Source organism: Apium graveolens, chromosome 4, assembly GCF_009905375.1.
Source record: "Apium graveolens cultivar Ventura chromosome 4, ASM990537v1, whole genome shotgun sequence".
NCBI lineage: Eukaryota > Viridiplantae > Streptophyta > Magnoliopsida > Apiales > Apiaceae > Apium > Apium graveolens.
This window is the reverse complement of record NC_133650.1, coordinates 294,343,962-294,359,969: the sequence shown is the minus strand read 5'-3', so window position 1 is coordinate 294,359,969 and position 16,008 is coordinate 294,343,962. Positions and strand designations below refer to the sequence as shown.

General features: G+C 35.0%; 4 protein-coding genes across 7 annotated transcripts; 1 reads left to right on the top strand and 3 right to left on the bottom strand.

Moving 5' to 3' along the window:
- Positions 1-587: 587 nt before the first annotated feature.
- On the bottom strand, positions 588-2,189 carry LOC141721233 (uncharacterized). The gene is made up of 2 exons (XM_074524058.1): positions 1,434-2,189; positions 588-1,213 (listed from the first exon to the last, which is right to left on the bottom strand). The coding sequence occupies exons 1-2, from the start codon at positions 2,005-2,007 to the stop codon at positions 846-848; spliced, it is 942 nt and encodes a 313-aa protein (XP_074380159.1). The 5' UTR covers positions 2,008-2,189; the 3' UTR covers positions 588-845.
- Positions 2,190-2,787: 598 nt separating this feature from the next.
- Positions 2,788-6,037, bottom strand: LOC141717228 (uncharacterized). 3 transcript variants are annotated; one of them, XM_074519321.1, is made up of 5 exons: positions 5,692-6,037; positions 4,433-4,801; positions 4,235-4,357; positions 3,588-3,878; positions 2,788-3,276 (listed from the first exon to the last, which is right to left on the bottom strand). In XM_074519321.1, the coding sequence occupies exons 2-4, from the start codon at positions 4,679-4,681 to the stop codon at positions 3,588-3,590; spliced, it is 663 nt and encodes a 220-aa protein (XP_074375422.1). In that variant the 5' UTR covers positions 4,682-4,801; positions 5,692-6,037; the 3' UTR covers positions 2,788-3,276. The 3 variants fall into 3 exon arrangements, with proteins under 3 accessions (XP_074375422.1, XP_074375421.1, XP_074375423.1); XM_074519320.1 differs by having other exon boundaries at positions 3,592-3,878; XM_074519322.1 differs by having other exon boundaries at positions 2,788-3,144; positions 3,592-3,878.
- A 3,824-nt stretch (positions 6,038-9,861) lies between these two features.
- Positions 9,862-13,078, bottom strand: LOC141721232 (lysine-specific histone demethylase 1 homolog 2). 2 transcript variants are annotated; one of them, XM_074524056.1, is made up of 3 exons: positions 12,942-13,078; positions 11,085-12,731; positions 9,862-10,971 (listed from the first exon to the last, which is right to left on the bottom strand). In XM_074524056.1, exons 2-3 carry the CDS (start codon positions 12,610-12,612, stop codon positions 10,244-10,246), a joined length of 2,256 nt encoding a protein of 751 aa, XP_074380157.1. In that variant the 5' UTR covers positions 12,613-12,731; positions 12,942-13,078; the 3' UTR covers positions 9,862-10,243. The 2 variants fall into 2 exon arrangements, with proteins under 2 accessions (XP_074380157.1, XP_074380158.1); XM_074524057.1 differs by having other exon boundaries at positions 11,085-12,668; positions 12,942-13,037.
- Positions 13,079-14,688: 1,610 nt separating this feature from the next.
- Positions 14,689-15,664, top strand: LOC141719848 (uncharacterized). Its single transcript, XM_074522214.1, has 3 exons — positions 14,689-14,869; positions 15,053-15,346; positions 15,621-15,664. The coding sequence occupies exons 1-3, from the start codon at positions 14,689-14,691 to the stop codon at positions 15,662-15,664; spliced, it is 519 nt and encodes a 172-aa protein (XP_074378315.1).
- Positions 15,665-16,008: the final 344 nt, after the last annotated feature.

Genomic DNA, 16,008 nt, shown 5'->3' with positions numbered 1-16,008 from the left:
TCGTATTGATTTATAAATATAACTTTGTATCCTTTAAATTCCTAGCCTTCTATCTTCTGGAGAGCTTTAAGCATGTAATTGAGCTCTCAATGCTTTTAGACCATTGGAAAGATTTCATGTAATGATCATCTCACTAATGTAATACAAGTTCTGCCAGTTTTAAGATGTCATTTAATTAACATGGAAAGAATGTGAGACTTGCCAAGAGGCTGTAATGTTGTGTTGTAGACAATGTCTAAACATTGATAAATTGGATGAAATTAAACTAACTTGCCACTTGAATCTGATAAAACAGCCCGGGCTTTTGTTAGAAGTCTTCATACCAAACTCGATGTAATAAATTTGAAGACCTATATCCTTTCGTTTGCTGCTTCTCATTGATACAAAATTCTTATACCATTTTGCGTAACAAGACTCGAAAAGTCTTTTTTTCTCAAAGCAAACAGGTTACTTCATTGCCATGGGTGCTTGCTTGCTTGGTGTCTACCCTTGTCATTATTTAAAATTCATTATACATAAATGTTTTCTGATATTTTGAATTTCAATAAAGAAAAGAATGGTGCGTTTCTTGAGTTACAAAAATGACAAATATAAATTTTAATATATAATAAATTAATTTAAGAAAAACAAAACTGCTCATCGCTAATTTGTGCCAGTAAACTATAATCGAGACCAGAGTATGTAAAAATTCAATTAATACAATACCATTTTCCGGCTAGTACAAGTAATTTTAAAATATAATCATTGAACTGAGAAGTAATCTCAGTATACAAGCTATAATTCCGTCCATTTTGTAGCAAGTATCTCTGGTGCAATAGTGCACACCAAAAGTCATCTAAAAATTTCTAAGATGTGCTCCTGTTGATTTTCTCAAAATACCTGTTCAGTGACTCCTTCCTCTGCAGTCTCATATCCTCTTTAAACCTATTAATAAATGCCTCGGCTCGCTTGTTCAACTCGTCTTGACTCAGGGATGGATCTTTCCTCAGTTTTCCAGGACCATGTGATCGTGCTAGCCTCTTTGACATGTTATCAATCCGGTGGCTGCTATTCTGGTCCTTGAATATTTGAGATTTGATCAACTTATGTTGATCTTGCAAGTTATCGCAGCCAGTTTGCTCGGGCATTGGCTGCCTGTTTGTAATGGCATTCCAAGTACTCTCCAAGGTGTCTAGTTCCCGCTTAGGCTTTGAAGCTCTCAATCTCATCTTCCCTGAATATTGAAAAGCTATTAGAAAGCATCATATACCATAAGTTTCTTTTAATAATTTCCAACTTGTATATTTTAAAGTTTGTTTTTCAGCAGGTAGCTTAAGTACATACTTGAGAAGTGTTTTGCCTGTCCTGTGACAACCAAATATAAGGAAACAAATCGAGAGCTAACAAAGTAAATTAATTCACATTTGATTATAGCGGCGGTTCATAGTACGTACCTTCTGGATTGGCTTTGACAGTGTTATGGTAAACGATCTTAGCTGAAGAAGGCAGCTTTGGCATCATAATATTATCATTATTCTCCTCAAAACTGGCCTTGTCAGTAGTACTTTTACCTGAGTAAAGAAGGCCAGTAGCAATAGAATCATCAACGTGTACATCCTTCACAAGTGCCGGGCTATTAGTCTCAGCAACACTGTTGTCTGCTTTTCCATTAAAATCAAACTCATCTGAAACTTTATATTTTAACTTAACCTCTGGCGGAGAGTGTGGCTGCATTACCTCTACCAATACATCTGCATTGCCATAATAATCATCATCCGGTAATTTGTTGGGCTCACAGTAGTAATTGGTAACATGCTTTTGAAGCTTTGAGGAGGCGAAAATAGTGATGATGATAAAATTGATAACAAGATAAAGATAAGGAGGCTTGAGCCAAGAGGCCACAAGGGTCCAAATCCATGGAACTCGAGAAACTGTAAATTCTGTTACAAGAGATGCAGAGAGTTTCGCCACAACTGCCATGAACAAAACAGCAACGGTACTTAGACCAAATCTGAATGATATGATCATCGCGTGAATAAGATTTCCCTTTATTTTCTAGCTGATAAATATGCAAGAGGATATCAATGTCTAGTACATATAGGGAAATTAGCACCTAATGAGGAGTATAAAGAAGAATGTACGCATACTGCTATATATAGCTGAAAAGTATGAATAATGGCGTGTAGCGGCGGAACTAGTAAGAGCCTAAATTTAGTGATTTTTTTTATATTTTCAGTCACATTTCATTTTGAGTATACAGTTACACAAACGTGTGTTTCAAAAAGGTGGACTATGGTTCAGACGGTCTACAAAATTGAATTGTGATTGTGGTGTAACTTCTATGTATTATGATAACTAAATCAGGACCATTGGTTATGTAGGTTGGGTCTCTTTGAAAATACTGGTTACCTGAATAGAAAAAAGACATGCATACAAAGAAGCGGCTGAGGTAGAAGATTTACTCAAACTATTTTTCTGGTTTATATTCATAATAACTTTAAATCCATTTCAAGACTGCAATATTTGGACTAAATACCACGGATAATGTGATACATATAATGAAATAAATCTGGACCATGCATTATATGTACATCATCTATATCCGATACGCGTTCACAGCCATTTGTATGTTGTTACTGTGAGTCGAGTTTGGGCCATATATTTCTCAGATTCAGATGTGCTACTGACTCGAGACTTGGGTGGAAACAAACAAAGAGAAGGCATAGTCAAAAACGTATAATTTGTATAGTATGGCTATGTCATGCTCAGATTTACAGTAGTATGAACACCGTCCAATGTACAAATGAATGACAAATGTTTAGCTATGTTGACTTATGTTACAGCCTCATCTTAATCATCCGATACACAAATTAGATTTAATAAATCACTCGCATCTCCATATTCCAAAAATTACTAATAAAAAGTTACTACAAATTTTTGTCCTCCGGGGGCACATGTTCTGTAGAATTTTACTGTCCTCTTTAGTTGGGAGGAAGAAGCAACAGACCCAAAAAAGGTTTTAAAACAATTTAGCTACTAACTAAAATCAGCATTACCTTTCAAACCTAAGTTATCAACTTCTATTTTGCTAGATTAATCTTTCTTCTTGTCTTTCACCCTTGATTTTGTGTCACCTGCATAAGGTGCAGCACTGTATGCAGACATCTGAAAGATAGAGAAGAAAACCATTTCAACTACTACCAATAAATTTTGATATGCTTGCTGTATGACCACATCAATCCAGATATGACGAGATTTGATTATGCCCATTGCTACTAAAATTTGAAGCAGAACTCCCTAATAACATGATAAGAGAAAAGTAATTATGATGCTGTCAATCACATGTAACATATAATTGCAAATCAACAAAAGCAGCCGTGTTTATATATTTATACGAGTCCTTGGAGATGAGACTAGAACTGTGTTTTGGGATCACCAGAATTCATCTGTTTTCTGAAATTATCTATGAGGTGGCAATCTAAACTATTTAACTTTGCACATAACAAGAAATAAACATTAAACGTTTTGAAGGAGACCTAATAATGATGATCAGAAAATTTTCGTTATATACATGAAGAGAAAAATTGCTTTAGTTACGCAAAGAATACCTACCAGAAACAGAAAAAGACAATCCCTTTGACACACAAGAACTTGGCTAGTGGATTATGTGGTGCCAACTCCTTATCAAACACATGATAGAAAAGCACTAGAGAGTACAATGCCAAAGAAACTGAAATGTTCAGTATGACGGTGAATGTCCAGCTAATCCACTCGGGATAGATGTCAAGAAGTTGAAGAGATATCATCAATATGGAGCACACAGGGCGAATTGCTACAAACTGCCATGTCCAATACTTGAGTTGCTTTAGCGTTTTATGGTTCAGATGGACAGACTGAGGCTGCAAGTAAAAAAAATGTTTCAAATACTTAGTTATGGTTTGACATTTTAGAACAGTTAACAGACAATGAATAATTCCTCAACATGTCATGATAAGTGCAAGTATAATTGTACTTCCTCGACATGTCACGATAAGTGCAAGTGTAATTGCAGCAATGCCATGCATGCTCTTTCTTTCTTTTGTTCAACCTCTCTAATATGCAGTACTAGAAATTTTTTTTGCAGCAATCTCCCACTTTCTGGGTTCAAGCACTTATCGATTAGATAGTTATCAGCATTGCATTGCACCTCTAAAAATTATATGAATAGCATCGCACTTATCGATTAGATAGTTATCAGCATCGAAGACACCTCTACCTGAAAAAGAGTCATCGGAAATGAGTGGTGGATTTCTCTTCCTTTGACCTCATCAGGCACTATGCTTTCGCTTATTGATATGTTCAAGTATGCATATAACAAAGCCAAGAATTTGGCCATCACCTGCATAGGTTAAAATAGTAATTATGCTTTATGCAATAGGAACACCTATACAGTGATATTGCAGTAAAAGCTTACCAGACCCTCATAAAATTCTTTGAGCGATTCCAAGAACATAAAGAAAGCTTCAGATCCACGGAATTTTAGCAAACCAACATAGGAAACCACAGCATATATAGGAGCCATCAGAATGATAGCGACTATAGCTTTCTGCTCCTTTGGAGTCTTCCAATGTGAGAGATGTGCTAAGAGAAGCTTTATGCTTAAAAACACACTAAGAATTACACATAAGGTGGATCCGTACAGGGTAAGTTGTACACGATTCATGTTGTATATATTTAAATTCACTGTGATGCTCCCTGTGAATCAAACAGAACCAGAACTGATAGAGGTATATGGATGCCCCTCTTCTCTTGGTAACACAAGATTGTGTGTTCGAGGAGACCCCTGTGTGTGAGAACATGTTAACAGATCTCTTAAAAGTTAAAACACAAAAAGTGACTAGAAAGTTACTAGTTTTAAGATCACAAGTCCTTAATTGAAATAAATGGAGAAAATGAAAGATTGCTAAACATTCAAGTAGAAGTCGATTCAATCCAAGTTGTGGAGTATTTTGCTAGTGTTCCGAATTGCAGTATCAAATTATCATTTTCATAGACCAATCCCCTGAACTAGCTAGGTTAGCAGTATATTGTTAATGTCATATATTGGTCAATGATAATCACCATTTCCTAATCACAATCACAACCACAGTTTACGAGTCCTTGGCACAAAGCATACATTTAACTTGATCTTTTGCACTACCTACTCTGAATTTTGGACATATAATAGCAAACTAAAACCTAAAATTCTGCAAGTAAACAATTCATCTTCACTACTGCCATGCAAAGAATCCGTGCTACAACTAGAACTTGTCATCCCAATATTAACAATTTCCACCGTTATTGTCTCCCGGGGTTCATCTTACTAGCATTACTAATAAAGTAGACATTACAAAAAGGCGATGGTAAATCCGAAACACGTCCTCGTTGCACCTAATTATTATTACTTACCTGACACACGAGAAAAAAATATACAGGTACACATATTTTCTCGCAACTTGATGATGAGATCACAAAGGGAGTGCGAGAGAGCAACACAAAAGAGGATGAATATGTTAATCATAGAAATGTAATAAAACAGATTCAAATAACATGAAATGTGATCAGATAACTTGATCAAAGTAATAGTAGGTAAAATGGATCATATGTAGGAGTCATACTTTACAATATTAATGTAGAATGAAGAGATGAAATACAAATGTAAAGCTAGGAGAGATGGATTAAGTTACAACTCACAAGTGAATCTGAATCCTCCGTGGCGCGGAGTGTAATGTGATTGATGCCGAGGAGATGATGATATCTATGTCGTTTTAATATGGTATGGACACACAGGCCATATCTCTATGCACCGTACCTCATAAACCTACGACCTACCTATCGAATAAGAATGGGATTAGCCAGAAATCAATACATTTTAAATCTTTCTTAGTGTTAAATAAAAAATTAATCGCGAGGGTATGAAAATGTCTGTTTGCGCAGTTCCATAAAAAATGTAATTGAATTAACTTTTATAGAGAGGAGGGATGGGTATTTTACACGTTCCGTCCCACTATGATCCGATCCCCGCCCTCTTCTGGTTTGGGCAGAAACGGGAAAAAATATCACTGCGGGCATACCACGGGCTATAATCTGGTATTAAAAAAGTTCGGTAATTTGATCCGGAACAACACTTGGCTTCCTAACTGTGAGTGCATTAAAATATATATTTTTCTCAAGATGACGAGATCTTACGGAGGAGTTTTTTTAAACTATTTACCTTAAAGTTCAATGAAATCCACCTTTTAATAGGAGTTCTCGGAGTTCATATATGTTTGCAAGTAAAATATAGCTTAAAATATTGCAAAACATATTATTTTTCGACAAACATCACTATTCTATTAAAAATCTTGTAGATTGCATACATTTTATAAGCAGAACATTGTAAAAATATATTATTCTATAAAACATGTTTAGTTTGCAGAATATAAATGTTCATGTTGCAGAACGTATTGCAGAACATACATATTGTACTTTAAATATATGAGATTTGCATGATTTTGTTGAAGTTATGCTATTTGTGTAACATGTTTCGTAAAATAACACGTTTTGCAAGATATTTTATTTGCAGAACGTATATAAACTCCGAGAACTCCGACAAAAAAGTGGACTCCATAAAACTCAGTGTACATTTATAACTTAAATCAATATTAGTGAAAGTAATGAACTTGTTAAGAAAAATGTTTGAACTTGATCAACAACATACCAAAATTTTCAACAAACATTTTTATCTTTGGGATAATTCTCCATGACGAAACTCGGAGTTGTGGCCACTGGCCAGGAAGCTGGGGACACGGTGCTTTTTGCAGCTGCTAGAAGAGTCCAGGTGCGGTGGCCTTCAGAAATTGCTCAAGGCAAAGTACTAACAATGGCAGTTTCGTATACGTTGTTTTCAAAATATTATTGCGGAATCTGACTTTCTGGTGCAGTTTCTCTACTATCCAAATAGGGATTCGCTCCAAGAAGATATTCCGATAGAGATTCAATCTTATGTACCGAATGATATACTTTCTATTGATTAATGAAGTTGGTTTGAGTTTAAAAAAAAAAAAAAACTTTTTTACATTAGTGATACAACACACTGATAGCTTTCGAATTGGTATCCATTCATAATGAGAAAAATTTCATTTTTCAGGGACTAAAAACGATGGCATTACATTATAATAAATAACAAATTGGCCACGAAATTTGGCCAGTAAGTCAGAACTATCAGTAGCTACTTGTTGGCGACTTAAGAGTACCAATAACAAAATAGCTTTGAAAACCAATTTTTTTTAGCTCACACAGAGTTTACTGTTCTCTTGAGAATTATCAACTCGGGGGCGAATTTGTGTAGTCCGCTTGTGCATCTACTAATTCTGATTATATAAAAGTTTCCAAAGAGAACACAGAAAAAGTTCCCACTAATTACAAATTTCATATTTTTTCAAAAGTTCCTAATAATTCATTTCACAGGCATAGCACACTTGAGAGAGATAAAAAACCCAACGGCTCTTTGGATATGGATGGAAATGGAAATAAAAGGAGGAATGTAAGGATGAAAACATGGTAATTGACAATAATAACAGGCTTGGAATGCAAATAAGTAAAGAATTATATTCCCAACAATGATATCGGGAAAGAAATACACATGTAATTAGAGTTTTCATTTTCAGGTTCATTTACCATCACGCAAACGTGTTGTAATTCAGACACAGGGAAACAAAGCTAATGTTAAAAGAGTTTCCGCAATCGAGATCTGACAGAAGGAAAACAAAAAAGTAAAGCAAAGAAATTAAGCAATCACATGTTCAAAGGAAATTGAGCCTATCTATGCATTTCTACTCTACTTTCATACATGGCCTAAAATATTGCCACAAACAGCTCCATAATTAGATCCAGAATAATCTCTACCGATGCATACAGCCAGCTTAATACAGGAGAAGAATAGAAGAGTTAAAGACACAAACGTAGAATACACAAGGAAACACTCCATAATTCTTAGATTCAGATCAAAGCAAAGATTACAAAAAAAAAATTCCCAATAACAATATAAACACACGAACTCTCTACAACATTGAAATTTATGTAATACAAGATTTTATAAACAGATTGAACCAGGTTAACCATAAATATTAGTATGAACACTGATATGAATGTATCATAGCGAAATGTTCAGACTTTCAAACTACTAGTGCAGGATAAAGGCAACTCCTTGTTAATTTGAGAAAGAATGAAGAACCTCAACAAGTCGCCTAAGTACTCTCAAAATGATTGGCCGACATGTTGCTCAATTGATTGTGACAAGTCGACAAGTTTCATATACACACATTTATTGGATTTGATTCAAACAACTCAGCAGTCAGCACACATAATAGAATAAATTAAAGGGCCTGATGTGCCTGAGGCCTGAGGGTGACCTCCGATAGTACCCTGAGGTTAACAACCTGTGTAGGGGTAGTTATGTAAATTATAGGGAAAAGAGTTAACTATTTACAAAAATACTCAAAATTTCTACTAAATTTTTTTATAACCCCAGGAAACACCCTGAGGTCATCCTCAGGGTCAGTTTTCTTTAGATTAAAAGTAATACAACAGATACTACAAATAGATAATTACTTGTATAAATATATAAATTAAAAACGAATGCAAAAACATTGAAATAAACTCAAATAAAAATTAGTAGTAAAAACATATATGAATAAAAAGCTAGAATACAAAATACTAGCATTGCTTTAAAATAATTTCTTTTTACATATATCATGGTAAAAAATCTGATTGTAGATATTGTATCAAGATTATATATCATACACATAGCATACACATACAAAAAAGGAGAGGAACAATTGGAGAAGCCGGAAAAGAAACAAAATGCTGAATGCCGAATTTCACGCACGGAAAAGAAGAATGCCGAATTCAACTTATCGTCGCCTCCACAGAGATGACAGCGGTTAAAAGACGACATTACATAGCACACACATTTGACAGAACGGGAACAGCCAGGAAAAGAAGAATGTCCAATGTCGGACGTGAAACCCAGAAAAGAAAAACACTGAATGCTGAATCTAGGTCATCATCGAGTCAAGAGATAATGGAGGGTGAAAGACATGTTCAATTGGAAAAGAATCAGATGGGGGCGAAAACGCGTAAGTATTCTTTTCCAATCTCTTTAATCCCTAATGTTTTATAAGTATCTGGGCTATCGGGTCGGGTTTGTTTGCAAATTCAAACTGTCTAAACATAATAAGTTGTCGGTGACTTCTAAAGATACAGTTGTCGATGTCATGATTATCATGATAAATACTAAAATGGAGCTGGGATAGTAATAAAACCTAGAAGAAACTCGACTTGTCCTACTAGGGAAGGATGGATTAAGATTCTAAAGGAATTTAAAAGGTCTTGGCGTGACTTAGCTTTCAAGAGACACAACATTCTGATATAAATATTTGTTACCTGCATTTAATCGTTATAATGGTGGCTAACCTGCGGCTTAACCTGGTCAGTTATCTTTAAAGATCTATATGATTATATTTACCCTCTATACCATAATTCTTCCATTTATCCGCTTAAACATCTAATATTTTCATGAATTACTGGCAAATGGCTTTGTTATCCTTCCATTTATCAGGTTAAACATCTACTATTTACATAAATAACTGACAAATGACTACATTCACTGCTAGTAATTTTCATTGTACAACCACTTTTCACCAACTTAGGAACAACAGAGAAAACTGAAAATTGTAAACAAAGAAAAATGGTAAAAGAAACCATCAAACAGATGTAAACATTGATTGTAAGATGTAACTAACTCTAATATGCTAAACACCAATGTAATTGATATGTCCAACAAATATTCATCCATACTGCATATGCATATAAAAAATAATGTAAATATAAACACCTCATGCATTTGCAAAAGCAGGTCCTAAGACTAAAACAAAATTTCTAGTTTTACACAAAGTAATGTAGAGCTGGTATATATAAATTACAAAGATTTTATGCAGATACTCCTTTTGGATACTGCCTGTGATCCTATGTCAAAAGCAAAATCTAGCTACCTCAACTTTAAAAAAAATGAAAAAGAAAAGAAGAAAAAAGCTACCTTGGTTAATCTCCAATGAATTGGTTGGTTTTGCCCAGTCAGTAAAAGGTTAGCTTCAAGAAGCACCTGTGGCAAACTCTCTACCATCTTTTTGCATGCTTTACTATTTATAACTAGGTAGGCCTTCATGTACACATAGGACTTTTTGATGCATCTAGAACCAAATAATCAGCATGCAGCACTTTGCTTTTTTGAAGAAATTCGATATCCCTTGCCTCTTCGTGCACTAACAATACTAGCCATCAGAGAGCTGCCTATGGTTCCCAAAGCATCTGCTCCCATTAGCTTCAAGTCATGTTTTTTTAGAAAATCTGACAATTTACTCTCGTATTCGCCACTTAAAGATTGCAACTCATGTGCCTGTTGGCGGGACAATATAGCATAAAGGTGCACCGGTTGAGTCAAGGTATGTTGGTAACTGCTCTCTAATTTCTTTTGATTATAGTGTTCATTAGTGGACCTTTCAAATGTAACCCTCATTAGTGCCAAGGATTTTGGATCGTCTGTTAAAGGATCAAATACAAACAAAAACTTTCCGACGGCCAGATCAGGCTTATTGAACAGTTTTACAAGAACATCATTGCTAGGTCCAACATACTTCTGTATATACTTTTTAGGATCACTTTGCTGAGACTTGCTGGCTTGCAAAATGCGTGAAGCTTCTCTAAAACCACTTAAGTATGCACCATGCATGGTGGCTGGATGTTGACGATTAGTGGCTTCACCAGCAAAGAACAATTTGTTCCCTACACTTTCAGCAAGTATATCATAATCGCTGCCGGAAGATTGTACTCTGACATGAGAGTAGGACCCATAAGAAAGAGGGTCACTGCCCCATCTTGTACAAATAGATTGAATGGGGTCGGGAACATGAATGCCCTTTGGACCATATATACCTAAAAACATAAAATAGGTTTACAGAGGCCATTCACAACAATTGAGTGCATTGGATTGGACAAATTAGTAAGTGCAAACAAAATTTTATGTTCTTTAGATAAAATCTATATACCTCTAAGGACACTTAAAGCACAATGAAGCAAACCGGATGGACTTGCATTTTCAAAAGACCGAGCAGCTTCTCCAGCAACCAAGGCTACTAGAACTGGGCCCCCAGAAACAGTATGGTAACTATAAAACAAGAAATACTTTCCTCGTTCATTACTGTTTTCGCTGAGAGAACCAAATGTATCTAGGTCTTCACCCCAAAAAACATGCGAGAACACCATAGCAACCTTATTCAGCAAACCAAAACCTAGTCTATCTATTGCTTCTACCTTCCTTTGAGGCAAATCTGGTTCAAATTTAATGGCCCTTTTCTTCAGAACCCCAAGAGGAACAGTGCAAAGCACAGCATCTGCTTGAAAAATTTGGTCCCCAGCAATAACTTCAACACCTCCATTTCCGTATTTAATTGTCTGCACTGTTTTCCCATAATAAATAGGAACACCTTCACACAATGCTTTAATTAGTCTCCAATTTCCACCGGCAAGAAAGCAGTGATCACCACCCATTTCATAGGGATCATCCTGATCCCAGTACGCAGCGGAAAGTTCTGACAAGCAACCTGCATTTGCATATTCCAGATTTGCATAATGCCAATCAAGAAGTTGTCTTTCCTCGGTATTTTTCGCTACAGCATATAAGTTTCTAAGTGTTTCTAAAACTGAACCTAAAGATATGTCATATGCAAATCCGCCAATTATTTGCCTTAATTCACTGACTTTGTCAAGTAACTTGTTGAAGATAAGTTCAACCCTCGAGTCAATTTCCTGATTAACCGAAGCCCCGTCAGGCTTGTACAAGGGGCATTTATCTCTGATCTTGTGAAGAGGAATAGAAAGCTGTCTTGCCAAAACGCCCAGAGGATTAGCATGGATGCCTGTAATGACGCTGCCACCAAGATCCACAGTAGCTCCACTATCCTTACTATTCATTTTCTGTGAATAAACTCTTCCACCAGGTCGGGTCCTACCTTCAAGAACTACAACTTTAAAACCAAAAGAGAGTAACTGCCTTGCTGCTGCTAAACCAGCAAGTCCGGCCCCAACAATTATCACAGACCCTTCTGTTGCCTCCTCAGGAATTTGAGACGTAAATGACTGTGAAACACCAAAGTTTATATACCCATTAAACAAAAGAAAGTCATAAGCGGCAGACATCAAATGCTCACACTCATTGCTCACAGTTTCCCTAATCTGTCCTTTCGAAAGCCAAATCCTTACATTGCTCCTCCACCTCGCCAGTATATGGTTCCTCACAACAATGTAATCATTTTGTTCTTTTCCACCTAATTCCGACACAACCCCTGCAGCAATTTCATCCGGAAGCAACGCATCAATTGGAAATCCAAGAGATATAGCAATCATAGCCTCAATTTCCGTTTCTTTCTGCAAATCTTCTTTAGTCCTAATCCGTTTTCTCGAAACTCCACCTACATGATCCCCTATAAGTTCATCCATCTGATCCTCATTGTAATTTCTCGAAACTACTTTCCTCCTCGATGTCCTCCGGACTGAACCATCCGGGGTCTCCATCATCACAATCCTCGAAAACTCTCAAATCAAACAATCCTACCAATCACCACTTCTTCTATCTACTAATAGTCATATATTACATCACTTATCAGCACATATCACATAAAAATCAACTCAAAGAACTGTATAATAAACAAAAAAAACACAAAATCAATATAACTTCAACTAAATTAATCAAAAACATAATAATAAATTAAATTAACAAATCAGGTACATTATAATCATAAGAAACCCTAGGGATTATTAAAAAATTAAAAATGTAACAATTGGGACCTAAATTAGCATTAAACTGATTAAATAAAATGTGCGCTAAATTGAATTGAAAAACGTACCGTTGGATCGAAGCTCAATTTGAGGATTGAAGTTTGTTGTGCACGGTTTAGTGAATTAGGGTTTAGTGTGTTTGTTTTTTGAAATTGGGGCAAATAGAGAGTTGAGTTGACTCGGTTAAATATTATGTATATTGAATTGGAGGGAACCGAACAGGCTATGGGCCATGCAGTTATGGTCTGTGGCACTTAATTACGGCCCAATCTCCGGACAAACAATAATAAATGGACTTGCGACATGTTTAGAATTATACACTACCTTATTCTTGCCCCGATAAAAAGACTACTTTAAAATACAATAAAATTGTATACCGATAAAAAATCTACCTACCAATACCATACTTGCATTACAATTATCCAATGGATACGAATATTTGTGGATATCGACGTACACCGACGAACCCGAGGATCGATTTTATTAGAACAAATATTTAATTATAAGACTGTATAGTCTATATTGGTAAAAAAACAAAGATGCACTTTCATTTTTGAAAAATTACTGAACATAATAATTTTTTTAATTTTTTCCGATTTAACTATTTTCTGTTTTTTTTTTGTAAAAATATGGAATCAACCAAAATCAAGCACATATGTAACTAGTTAAATCGAGTTTTTTTTGTTACATTTAAGATTGCATGAGTTTGCATGTAATTGCAGAAACTCGTCGAAACTTTCATCCAGTTGATTACAATTGCAAAAAATCGTATTTTTTCAAAAAAAATTCAAAAAAGTATTTTTGCAATTTTTTTAAAAAATGACAGTATTTTTACAAAAATATTTTTAAATTTTTTCAAAAAAGCCTTTCATTCTTTTAATTTAATCTTGATACCTAAATATGAAATTTACAATTATTATCTATTATACTCTATATTTAAAAGAATTATGTATTTATGAAATTTTTTGTCGGTAAATAAAACTTTTATATATGAATACGCCCATCCTGCCATCCATATCTCCTCTTTAACATAAAAAAATGATCGATAAATTCACTTCCCGTCCTATGACCTTGTATCAGTTTTTAATTTCGCATCTCAGTTTTTATATGCAAATCTAATCAACTAATCAGCAACGCAAATTTAAAAACTGGTGTCTTGCTCCACCAGGCACCATAAGAAGAACAGATGAATGCTCGAAGTTAGGTATCATATATGGGTAAATTTACATTGGGTTGTCATGTACTCATAAAATGTTATACTTTTTTTAGCTATATCACATATGCACAAGTTAGCTATTTTATTATATTTGCATGCAAAAGATATCACACTAAGCAAACTTTAACGAATACCTTAATTTTCTTTTAAAGCTCTATACATGATCTGAAGAGATGTTACTATCATCAACTAAATTTTTAACTAAAAGAAGGCTGTTAACATAATCTGCTAAAAGAATTCAAAAGAAGATTAAATATAAGAGATAAGAGATGAGGAGGAAATGGGATACTTGCAGTACTTTATCAATCAAACCCATTGAAAATGCTTTTCTTTTTCTAATGTGAAACTTTTTGAGGTACTTGTTAGCTTTTAACAAATCTTTAAAGCAATTAGAGATGGATTAATTTGTAAGTAATATACTTCAGAAGCCTGATTCGATGGGCCTGATTCGATGTTCATATGATAAAATGGAGATGAAAACTATAAGTAGAGAGGAAAGATGCTGGAAAATAATATCAGTAACATTTAACACAATCCAGTCGGTCATAGTTAGCAAAAAAAACAATATCCAGTCAGTCATTCCTTTGCAAAATATGAGAATGTCAAGCCTTTTTTTAGTCATTGTGTTGCTATTTGTTTCAGGGATAGTTCAAACCAAAGCATATACTAGCCTCTATTGTGACTCCTTGTCTCGCTGCAGTGTGAAAACGGTGTATTTCCCCGAGGAATGTCCAGACAGCGAATCCAACAACCGCACAGAAAAAGTTTGTCGTATTGACTGTGATTCTCCCAAATGCAAATCTGAGTGCCACATTTTCAAAATACCAGCATTGTTTTAAAATTATATGTAGTTCGTTTAGTTGAATGATTGATTTCACACAGGTCTTTAAATAACAGTCTTCTGAATACAGACAATGATTTTCGTAGGTATTTATTTTAATAAACATCTCTACTTTTTTTCAGGTGTTAAACCAGACTGTAACAGCCCTGGATCAGCATGCTATGATCCCCGTTTAATCGGAGGAGATGGTGTGGTATTCTATTTCCACGGAAAGAGCAACCAGCATTTCAGCTTAGTCTCTGACAAAAACATCCAAATCAATGCTCGATTCATTGGCCACAGACCAGCTGGTCGAACCAACTTTACTTGGATTCAAGCCCTTGGCCTACTATTCGATTCTCACACTTTCTCCGTTGAGGCGATTAAATCTGCTGTATGGGACAACGAAATTGATCATTTGAAATTTTCTTATGATGGTGAGGATATTCTTAAGATGTATCAGGCTACTAGCTACCTCCTGTTGCTTTGTTTATCTATATCCAAAACTAAGTTAAATAAAACATACTTAAGTTCTAACAGTGTTTTTATACAAACTTTCTGCCTCAAATTTGGTATATTAAGCTACATTTACCCAAGAACAAAAAAGTTAAAGATATATATGACCTAGAATAAAACTAAGACACCAATCAGCTGTGGTAAATCTTGGGGGAAAAATGCTGAATATAATTGACACAAACATGAAACATCTAGATAAGATATCAGGTTTTAGCAATTGTCGTGGAGCCATGACCTGAATCATGCGATCCAATATTCTGTGATAAATCAAGTACTAAAACCTACTACATCTTATCAAATACTAAATGATTAACAAAAGATGCAGAGAACTGATCAAGGTACTAGGTAGATGAAGATAAGAACATGAATACATATCACAACTTAATGAAGATTAGTCAAGGATCCTTCGTTTAACACATACGTTTCCACACATTTCAGAAAAGCAAGTGCAGAATTTGTAGTTTCCCGCGGCATAAGAGTTTCTTCTGCTTCAGTCTCATACACCACTTTCATATCCACTAGTGTCACTGAGTCTGTGATTGCTGTAAGTTGAAAAGATGTTTTGTATGAGGTAAAACCATGA